Genomic DNA, 12,060 nt, shown 5'->3' on the forward strand with positions numbered 1-12,060 from the left:
TGTGTCTCTCCCCAGCTCGGCTCTCTCTCTCCTGAATCCAGAGTGTTCTAGTCATTATTGCTGTGTTTGCTTAGAATTTGTGCTCTGCCGACAGACAGCTGTGGTGTGAGGCTCCGGGTAAGTCCATGCAAACAGCTTCAGGCCTTGGGGAGAGCACTGAAAGATGGCATAAAGAACTATAACTGAGCCCTCTTTCTGTCTTTCTTTGTTTCTTTGTTTCTTTCTATCTCTTTGGGTGGGATTTATAATAGGTTTCTTAACAGGACCTGCCACAACATTAACTAAACCTAGCCATACATAGATATTTTCTTTTCTTTATTTGTTATGGCCACAGGCTTGTTAATTGTCCATTTTGGTTGTAAAATGTATACAACCTATCCTTTAGGGATGCATTGATATGTTGTGTTGGCCATTACCGATAACCGATTTGAACATTTCTGTTATGGCTGATAACCGATATTACCAATGTCATTATGATCTGTATAAATAAAACAAATGTTTGTGTTAATAAGATTTTGTATACTATTTTTGTACATATTGAAACAATGTTAGCCCACAATCCTGCCACATGCCAATAACGTTACCCAAACAAATTCTGTGTGGCCAAAAAAAGAAACACACACACACAAACACAAACACACACACACACAAACACAAACACACACACACGCACGCACGCACGCACACACACACACGCGCGCGCGCACGCACACACACACACACACACACACACACACACACACACACACACACACACACACACACACACACACACACACACACACACACGTACACACACACACACACACACACAAAGGCAGCTAGACAGAGAAATAATCATCAGTTGTTCACATCAGTCCAGTGTTGCTCACCGGACCGATGCAATCAATAATATCACTATCACTATCACTATCACCAGCTGATATATGTTTGCTGATATATATCTGCCCAATTTTGCTCATCGGACAGATACCGATATACAATACTGATATGCTATGTGCATCCCAACTATCCTTGAAATTGATTTAGAGTTGGGCCACTGGAGTGAAGTTGAAATGTAATTTCAACTGAAAGCACAACTTTATAAACTCTAGTTAGTCTCTTTGATAAAGATGTGGACCAATTAGCATAATGTGCCTATAACTTCGAATCTCAGTTACCCTGAGCTTAACATAGCCTATTTTCCACATACTTATCCAAATAACAAAAGAAGGCAGTGCAAAATCGTGCCTTTTCTCCAACGACGGGCGACGGAACAATCAACCTGACAGTAGCAACACATCCACAGTGCACTCAAAATAGCTCACAGCCTTGTCTTATTTGAAATGTTACCCTCACATTAGGTCTATTTCTCTGCGAGAAGAACAGCCATAATTTCACCAAACACAATATCCTCTTCCTCCAACAGTACCACAAGACAGTTTGCTGAGCCATTAGGCTTCAGTGATGTAATCAGTACCAGTATGAAGGATGTTTTCTATCACTCGTGTCCCCATATAGTCTGATCTGTGTACAACAACAGACACATTTCGCTGGCTTGACGTCCATTTAGACCATTCAAATCGGACATATACTCAGTCAACAGTCTAGACGCTGGGCTGTTTGTCCATTCAAGCCAAATGTGCCATTTGTAGAAGGGTTCTTTATACAGGTATGACAACACAGCATACTGTATGAGGGGAACGTTTATTGAGTTTAGCAAGTTGCCTTTATCTGTAAGATAACACTGTATTCCCCTCACTGACATCTATTTCTAGAGCTGGTGACAACTCTTTATCAAATCTACATCAGTATTAATTTGAAAAGCATGGTAAATAATACACAGGCAAATGTTTTGTCACTGGGTTCATTGTAAATTTGATTAATTCTACACAAAGCCATCATAATCTACTGCAAACAATGACAGTAGGCTATATTGCTATCATTATTCGTTTTTACTTTTCTAAAAGCCAGCTTTTGGCCTCACCTGAGAAGATGCATGGGGAGATGGGTGTCTATCCCTCTAGCCTCCCTTTCGATGACGTCAGAAGTCCCAATGGTTTCTCCTACTTTCGCACACGGGGCGCCTCGCACTGTTGAGGATACGAGGAGAAGGAGGAGCTGTCAAAGTTTGAGTTTTCAAGGAAAGAAAAGTTCTTTACGACAACTCAGGGACCGGGTTTTAGTTCGAAAATAGCGGAATATCGTGTTTTTTATATTAGTATGGAATGACACCGTTTTTATTCGTTGTGGTGGAACGAAGGACTTAAAAAAAGCAACACAATGGCAACACAGTTTGAAATCTGGGTCGTTCTTCTCACCTCTTTCCTCTCCCTGGGCTCCGGCGTTCTGCCGGAAAAGAAAGGTAAGTGACGGGACTTTTGTGCAACTATTTGCGAGTTGTAGCATGCCGCTTTTCTCGTCGTTAATCTCACACATATCAACTTAAAACCCCTCAACTAACAGCAGCCCCGCTGTAGTGAGACTCGAGAAAAGTGATCAGAACTTCTTGAATGTAGGCTGTGACCCGGGATCGGCTACAACTAAGTTACAACGTAGCTTTTTTCATTATAATCTAATTATACACATTGTTCACAGTCAAAGTCAACAATGACGATAACGCAGGCATAATTACTATAGCTTGTTGGGGGAAATGTGAATACTACGATTGCCAAGAATATGATTGGTCAACAACACAGCGCAAATTCGCATCCTCTGTCCCATCATGTGAAAAGAGGACCGAACACGCACAGTTCACACTGGATAGCTGATGCTGCACGGGGGGAGTGAGGGAGGACATGTGTACTTTGTGTTTGTTGTTCCCAAAGGGGGGTTCATTTTTTATTTGGTGTGCGTTTTCCTCCTCGAAAATGAACACTATATAACCTAACTGTTAACAAGTTCAGTTAAACTGAAATTGGGACACTCACCCGAGTCACCCCTCTCTCTCTCTCTCTCTCTCTCTCTCTCTCTCTCTCTCACACATGCACACGCACACACACACACACACACACACACACAGCTGCAGGAAATCTCAGTAAAACTGCACTTGATATTACTTGGTAACTAACTTCTACTGTGCACTTTGGACCTCACATCGATGATTGACATTATAATATAAATATCTTATTTTCTCATCTCAAGGTTGGCTTTCCTCTGTTCATTTCTATCCACATTGATTGATTGATTGAAAACTTTATTAACAGATTGCAGAATGGGTACAATACAGTACAGCTCAATACACACAATTGTTAAGGGGATGCAGACCAGAGAAAGACTTTCGTCTTGTTTACATCAGGGTCCCCCATTTTCAATTCATCAGGACATATATGACATACATGACATACAGATAGACAGTACTGCTACATGCATCTATACATTTATGACATACCAGATTTGCAAATACAGTACTGTTTGTGATACAAAAAGAGTCCAGAAAAAAGTATATACATTTGACGTAAAAACTGTACATTGGGGGAGGTTGGGTAGGTGGGGTGGGGGCTGTACATTGGAGGTGGTTCGGTGGGTGCGGTGGGGGGGTTGGGCAGGAGGGGTGGGGGGGGGAACACTGTACAACTGTACAAGCAAAACTGTACATTGGAATATTGACAACCATACTTGGTCATTTACTGTACATTGGAGGGGGTTGGGTTAGGACATTTACATGGGCCAGTTTCGAATTGCAGTCTCCCGTAGGTGTTCTTTGAGAGTGTTTTTGAAAGTGGGTAGTGATTCACATTCCTTTACAGCTTTGGGTAGGGCGTTCCACATTGATTTGGCATAATTGCGAAACGTGTTTAGTCCCTTGTTTGAGCCGAATCTGGGTTTAACATGATTTGTGGAGCTCCCTCTGGTGTAGTGGTTGTGGTATTCACTGACCTTTGGGAAGTATTTTGACATGTACATGGGTACCTTGGTCGTGTAGTGTATCTTGTAGACCAGGCCCATTGCAAGTTGCTGTACTCTGTCATCTACTCTAAGCCATCCTAGGTTGTCAAAGTGGGCAGGGGTGAGGTGGGTTCTACTAGGAGTAAGGTCAAGCAGTAGTCTGACCAGTTTGTTTGAGATGTTTGTAATTTTGTTTTTAGCGCCTTTGAGGTGCTTTGGTACCATGAGGTGCAAGCATATAGTCGTAGTACCCTTGTATGAGTGCTCCTGCCAGAGTCTTCAGGGTGTTCTTGTTTACCAGAGAGGAGATCCGGTACAAGAATCGAGTTCGTTGGTTGACTTTTTTTATTACATTGGATGCCATTTTGTCACAGGAAAGATTAGCCTCTAGGATGGAGCCCAGGTAGGTAATTTCATCTTTCCTTGTGACAATATTGTCACCCACTGTAACTGAGAAGCCGTCGGTCTTGCTGAGTTTGTTATTTGAACCGAAGAGAATGGACTCTGTTTTGCCCATGTGTAATGATAGTTTGTTATCAGAGGTGCTAATAGCCTACAATATCGAAAATTCAAAACAGACACACTCTAAGCCTGCCCCCTTAATAGTCTATTGATCGGTTGGTTCGGTAAGCACATCTCTGGAAAACATGGGATTTAAACAGGTCCTTCTGCATTATTACATGTGGAAAACATCTCTGGTAAGCATGAGATTTAAACAGCTCCTTCTGCATTATTAGTTTATTACATGTGGAAAACATCTCTGGTAAACATGAGATTTAAAGAGGTCCTTCTGCATTAGTACACATGGAAAACTCAGATTTAAAGAGGTCCTTCTGCATTAGTACACATGGAAAACTCTGATTTAAAGAGGTCCTTCTGCATTAGTACACATGGAAAACTCAGATTTAAAGAGGTCCTTCTGCATTAGTACACATGGAAAACTCAGATTTAAAGAGGTCCTTCTGCATTAGTACACATGGAAAACTCGGATTTGACAGATTTGTCGATGAAATTAACAAATTCTATGACTATTAGTTGACTAAGAATGTCGTTAGTCGAGGAGGACAGCCCCACTGAATTCAATCTGATATCACGAGAGGCCAGTGGGGTGTGACTCAGATCTCAGGTGTCAGAGGGAGAGAGACTCTCTTCAAGCCTCTCCCAGCTTTAGTTCCTGTTATCATCAATTATCATCATCATCATCATCATCATCATCATCATCCACGCTCATGTTGTTCCCGCTCGCAGATAAGCAGATCAGCAGCATCCATGTATAGTACTGTCCAAATGAGTTAACAAGTGCATGTTTCATCTGTGTGGCCGGCTCTCTCACAAGTTTTCCCTCCACAGCCAGTGTTCACAGAATCATAACAAATCAATCAAATGTGTTTGTGAGCCAAGAGACAGATTTTCTAAATATTTCCGGACTCCTAAACAAACCAGACAGCCCACATATTACACTCAGTGAAAGCAGGGTAAGTTCTCTAAATAAGGCCTTTAGAATGGCATTAAAACATAAAAGTAGAAAAACCTAAAACATAGTGACTGACTAAGCAAATCTTTTTTAATACAGTTTAAAATGTATTTTTTTGGGCAACTAATTCAGATTTCCATTTCTACCATTTCTCGGGAAATGAAAGATCTGGCGCATGGCTTGAGAGGTTCTTGTTGTTGTAGTTTGACCAGGGGCTGAAGCAGATGTTTCTGTGTTGCACATAGTCTCCAGAACGCTCCAGCTGATATGAACATGGTGTGTGTGTGTGTGTGTGTGTGTGTGTGTGTGTGTGTGTGTGTGTGTGTGTGTGTGTGTGTGTGTGTGTGTGTGTGTGTGTGTGTGTGTGTGTGTGTGTGTGTGTGTGTGTGTCTGTGTGTGTGTGTGTGTGTGTGTGTGTGTGTGTGTGTGTGTGTGTGTGCGTGCGTGCGTGCGTGCGTGCGTGCGTGCGTGCGTGCGTGCGTGCGTGCGAGCGAGCGAGCGAGCGTGCGTGCGTGCGTGCGTGCGTGCGTGTGTGTGTGTAAATTGGCATCGTCACACCCCCTCCTCTCGTTTGGCCAAACGGAGAAGGACAAATTCTTGGACATGTTCTTCTTGTTCTTCTTCTCAGCCCAACAAGACTCCCAAGTTACACATACAGTGTGATATGAGTTATTTAGTAAAGAAAAGGATCTCAAGGATCATGTCACAATATGTTAAAGAAAGGTATGTGTTTCACAGACGAGCTCATCCATTATCATTAACTCTGAGATGAAACTCCCGGATGAGCAACAGGCTGTTGCTCAGAAACGCAGACTTGGCCACTTTGAATGTCTTTTTTTTTGCAGGTGTAAAAACTCAGTTATATATTAAAAAAAAACAGGCACAGCTACTCCTTTCCCCCGCATTTCCTCCTACATTAGTCAAAAGAAGAACTTAGAGTTCTCTTTATTTCCCCTATGGGGAGATGGGGGTCTGAATGTCTTTAGTGGATGTTGTTATCCTGTATGGGGAAGACATTAAGACCCTGCTGGGCTCCCTCTTGGAGATTTGATAATCCCAATTCTCCCACAGGAAGCCGACCCCGCCAGGTCCCTCCAGTCAGTCAGTCACAGCCTGGCAGGGCGTGAGGCCGTGGGGTTGGTAGTGGGAGTCTTATTGGAACCTGCGGAGTAATAGAAACACCTCAACCTGCACGTGTCTCTCTGTGATTAACCGCCACCGTTTACGGAGAGCTCGCTAATAAAACCCTACTGCAGGTTTCCTCCGGCCCACCACCCGGAAGTCATAACTCCGCTGATTCTGACGTCGGGAGTGTCGGATGTCAAGTCAGCGTGACGTCATCCGTCGGATCCCTTCTCTGTGTGACTGTTGGATCGCACTGTACTCTGGAGGTGGTGGTTGAAGAAAAAGTATTTTTTGCCCTTCCTCATCTGTCTCGTCAGTGTCTCACGTGCACCCGTTGCCAAGCTGTCAGAGTACAGATACGAGGTGGACCTGCCTCTGGGGTGTGTTCTCTGTGGGCCAGGAGATAACCTGTGACAGATCAAACTAATCATAGGGACATGTCGTCGACTGCTAAATCTTTAATCCCTCCTACTCCGAGCTCCCGGGCTGGCGTGGGCACCTCGTAACCCGCTTATATCAATATGCTTCTTCAGCATTAATAGGTTATTCTCATTCACTGCGTGAATGAGATTGGATGATAATGTAGGTGAGGTCCAGTGAAAGTCCTTGACTTATATCTAATTTCTGCTTTTTTATGCCCCTACTCTGCATTTTTGCACACTTTTTAAATAAGAAAGTGGCCATTGCAGCTGGATCGCAACAAATGTTGTCCTCATTTTATCGGCGTGATGCAAGTCAGCATTCTCAGTGTGAGTCGCTCTCCTCTCTCTCTCTACACACACTGGAATCCAACCAACCAGCCTCTCACTCTGCAGCACTCAATCATTCATTGTTTTTCCGCCACTTTTGGCAAAAAAAAACATTTCTTTTCTTTTCATTAAAGCCCACTCTCCGGGATCAGATGGATGTCGGTAGTGAAATATAGGTTACGACCCTCCGGTAACCTTAGACGCCTCTAGTCTGTTTCTGTGGGTCCAGTGGGGCGCTGCTGCTGCAGTACCTACCACTGATGACCTTCCCAGGCTTCCATCTGCTAGAGCCATCGTAGTAGATGTGACTTCTGGATTGGGGCCATGGGAGTTAGGTTAACCCCCCCAACTTTGATAAACTACACTGTGTCCTGAGTGGCAGAGATTTTATTCGGTGCACAGGAGGATTCCTGTTTCACTGAGAGGGACACAATGGTTCCTCTGTCGAGGCCTAGGCACCACTGCAGCGACGATAGCTCTGGAGAGCAGCGAGATCAATGGGACGCCCCGGGGCTAGACGAGCACTGTTATCAAGATAGACCGCAGGCATTAAGTGCTGTTTGTTATTCCACTGATTATCACCATAAAAGACAGACCTTCATACAGTACGCCCGTTGTTTTACACCGAGACCTCGAGCGTCAAACCGCTAATTGATAAAGTCACTCGTTTTTTGTCTGGATTCACCCGCTCGTCGGTCTGGGGGGCATCGCGAGGATCCGTCTTATTGGTTTAATTTGGTTCCATCTCACAAGTCCTTAAATTGAATTAGCAGAATGAGATAAACAATGCCGCTGTCTGCTTTATGGGAGATGAGTTATCGTAGTCGTTACAGAGCCTCTCTGTCTCTCGGTCTAAATGACCCACTGTTTTTCTGTTTCATTTCATTACACCGCAGAGTGCAGGGGCCGGCCTAAAAGCAAGGCATTCTGTAGTTTGTGTATACGTTCCACCGAGAACAACACCGCATGGAATAAGTGACCTGTCTGATCTGTAGTTACTCATTGAACTGATTTCAGTCCTTTTTGTTTGTACATGGCAACAAAGTCATCCAGCGCTTTTATAGCCTTTTCCATGATCCAGTGGCTGCATAGAGTCTCCAGTGGAAAGAGACCAAGGAATTCGGCCTGGAAAAAGAGGGCCCTTTGCTATTATCTTCCCGCCTCATCAGGTGCAGCAGTGTCGGGTTAAAAGGAGAAGTAGCCTGCTGCTCCATTTGAGTTATTAGCCCCTCTCTCTTCTATGGTCTGTGTATCTATTACAGCATACCTTACCGAAGAAAGTCCATTAGGTTTCTTTATCTTTGTTTTGGGTAGGGATCTTTTAGTTGCAAATACTATTTGGCCTTATTTGGATATGATTTCATGCAACAATCTATTGCTAATCTAAACTTTTGTTTACTTTCCTGTGTTTTTATGTATTCCGAATTTATTGCAGATGTTCAAATAATGAACCCCATTATGTTGCAAACAACGGCTGTTGTCCCTCTATCTTATAACAGCGCAAGCCAAGCCTGACTGTGTTCCATACTATCACATGGATTTTTGACAGTCCAATTTCAGATAATCTTGTATTCGTCGTTTCCAATAATAGCCTAGATGTATTTATTTATTTGTTTTTGCATTACAAAACAAGTTTGAACTAAACTAAATGCAACTAGCGAACAATCTATGTGTTGACATCAGCATGCAGTAATAATTATGTTAATGCCTGCAGAAGCATCTGAGCAAAGAAACAAGGCTTGTCAAGTCAAGTCAAGAGTTTTATTTGTCACGGCATACAAGTATACAATGAAATGCGGGGGGTCTTGCCCGCAACGATGTGCATAATACAATAGTAATATATAATAGAATCCAATAGAACGACATTGTGCAATAAAACAAGTAAACAGAGTAGGGCATATCGGTATATGTACATGAGTTATTTACAGAGCATGGTAGGACATGCTAGGTCCTTGCTGTGTGTGTGTGGCAGATAATACTGTTGGATCGAATTAAATTCCCCCCAAACTTTCCCCATTTATTGACAGATATACCAACATGCATTCTTAATACTGCATACTTAGCTGCGGTCTCCACCTCTTCTTTCCCATTGATCGTGTATATGAACGTTCTAACCACTTCAATGAATTACATTTTATCTTGTATGTCTTTTGACAAGAACATCGTTGGATAACGCTGAGGACCAACTTCAGGCTGGAAGCACTAAAATAGTTCATCCAAACAGTCCTAGTAGGGCACGAGTTTCCATTCTAGAGGCCTCTGTCTCAGCTCAGCTAAAGATGGTGGTGCTCAACAGCCAAGCTAGATGAGAGAACATTGAAATGTCAGTTCAATTCAGAACTGTAGGTGGCTGAAAGAGGAATGAGTTGGCGTCATGGACATAAAAACTATGAATATTAATATACATTATTCTATACTGTGGTCTCAGGGTTAGGATGACCTCACTTTCAATTCAATGGAGTGGTTTTTCTTTCAAATTCAAATATAGAAAAAGTTTTTTTTTCTTCTATCATCCACGGGTAAACGGCGGTTTCTGTTTTAAAGTTTGAATTGATTTGAATTGAAAGTAGATTGATCCCCAACCCCGATGTGTGTGCAGTTTCTGAACCTTGTGCATTTTCCTGTGAATGTATAAAATGTGACATTGGTGCATTTATATAGCGCTTTTATCCAAAGCGCTTTACAATTTGTTCTCCTTCTTCACATTTGACCCATTCACTCACACATTCACACACCGACGGCAGAGACAACCATGCAAGGTGCCAACCTGCTCATCAGGAGCAGTTAGGGGTTAAGTGTCTTGCTCAAGGACACTTCGACACGCTGCCCGGGATTTTGCCAGATGACAGACAGTGAAATGGACAGTGGGTGATATGCGGATCAAAGGCGATAAGACAGTGCAGGGAGGGGTTGCGGGGGGGGGGGGGCATAGATATACACAAACAAACAGAAGGACAGGGTGGTGAGATCTTTGACTTTGGTATTTCTCAGCTGCTCATCCAAGAGTCCTGTCTCTAATGTGCAGTTGTTGCTGCTTCACCTCGGAGGCAGCGGTCTCAGCTACACGCTGTAGAAGAGAGTTTCTAACATGCTGGAGGCTCTAGGTGTGTCGGCTGCAGGCTCTGATATCCATGCCCTCAGGTCATTCCGAGGAACAATGTTTGGAATACTCCTCCTTTGCGCAAAAGGGGAATCACCCATAGGGAAGAGAACAATAGCTTCACAAACAAATGATCCCAGAATCCCCCAGGGGATAAATACCGGTCGATGGGATGTGTCTGATTTCGGGGCCGAGTGCCTCGCTTCCCTAATAACATTCAGCCTCTTCCTGTGTGGTCCATCAGCCCAATGAACTACAAGTGCTGCATTCAAGCTCTGAGTCATTTGTTTGTGGTATTGTGGTTTTCCCTTTGGGTCATTGTGGTTCATTGATGTGCTTTTTATTATGTAAATTAATTCAATTAATTCGATCTGGGAGTAGCCGGAATCTAACCAGGAAAACCTCCGATTACCAGACGACCGCTCTACTTCCTGGGCCCACTGTTTGATGCCCAGTGACTGACTGTAAGATAATGATGGTGAAATCTGACAACAGTGACAGCGGTTTCAATGGTAGACGGAGCTTTCTCATCTCGCGTCGTGACTTAAAATGCTGTCATAGTTCCACAACATGTCTGAACGAATACATTCATTGAAAATTAGACATACGGAAAATATTGCGTAATTATATATTTTGTCATGATGACGTACATTTAACCATACTGGTTTCCCTTTGAATAGATGAGACTTAATGGTATTTTCCACACCTGAGTTGTTTAAACACCTGCTTACAGTACAGTATAAGCTGTAGCACATCCATGACAATGGAAAAACTCCATGGTGGTGCGTAGGGGTGGGGTAAAAAATCGATACGTAGTAGTATTGCGATACTTTGCGTGGCGATACTGTATCGATAAAGGGACGCCAAGTATCGATATTTAATTATTCATAAAAAAGAAAAAATTTGTATAAGTTGCATTGTTCATTTCAATACCTGTAATAGTACAGTAGTCCACACACACACATGTGCATTCAGTTAAGTTGGAATATGACTGTAATACAAACAGTTCAGTTTGTCAGGTAAATGCAACACAGATTACAGTGTTTACATCTGTCTGCTTGAGAAAATACCATGTTCTGCAATAAAAATTATTGAAGTGAGATGAACAGACTGAACTTTATTTTATTCGATAAACATGTTGACAAAGTTTTACTTTGCAGTTGAAAAAAGGTAATAAATAAAATTTGATTAAAAAAAAAGATAAAACATTTTTTTCCGCAATACTCAGCGTATCGCGTTATATTTAGTATCGCGATACTATCGTATCGTGACGCAAGTATCGCGATACTATCGTATCGTGACGCAAGTATCGCGATAGTATCGTATCGTGAGGTCTCTGGCGATTCCCACCCCTACTGGTGCTCTCTTTCTAGAAATCATGACCTGGTTACTAATAATCTACAGACCCTGTTGTGAGCAGTTTCATGTAGGAACTACTGTATTTTCTATCAACTACACCCCCCATAATAATGAATAGGGTTGTACCTGGGTATAAAATAGCTACTAGATGAAACTGCTCAAACATGTTGCTTTTGAGTTTTTCAAAGTTTTTTTCAAAGTTCTTTTTAGTGCTTTGAGCGCCACAGACCGAGTGCCATTCATCTCTATTGTATTGGAGTGACAGCAGACATCCCTAAGGCAGATATCTCCAAAACTATCTCGAATCACACCGAAAGGATCTGCACTCCGGGTAAGGGGGAAATATGTTTTATTTAAATTTTTTTATTTTGGGTGAACTGCTCCAG

General features: G+C 42.7%; 1 protein-coding gene across 1 annotated transcript in view; it reads left to right on the forward strand.

The window, feature by feature from the left end:
• The first annotated feature begins 2,108 nt into the window (after positions 1–2,108).
• Positions 2,109–12,060, forward strand: part of egfra (epidermal growth factor receptor a (erythroblastic leukemia viral (v-erb-b) oncogene homolog, avian)) — an 88,876-nt gene continuing 78,924 nt past the window's right edge. Inside the window, exon 1 of the mRNA XM_084327508.1 lies at positions 2,109–2,344. Coding sequence (XP_084183634.1) covers positions 2,263–2,344 — 82 coding nt within the window. The 5' untranslated portion in view covers positions 2,109–2,262. The remainder of the gene's footprint in view (positions 2,345–12,060) is intronic.

Source organism: Notolepis coatsorum (genome assembly GCF_963971535.1).
Source record: "Notolepis coatsorum genome assembly, chromosome: 13".
NCBI lineage: Eukaryota > Metazoa > Chordata > Actinopteri > Aulopiformes > Paralepididae > Notolepis > Notolepis coatsorum.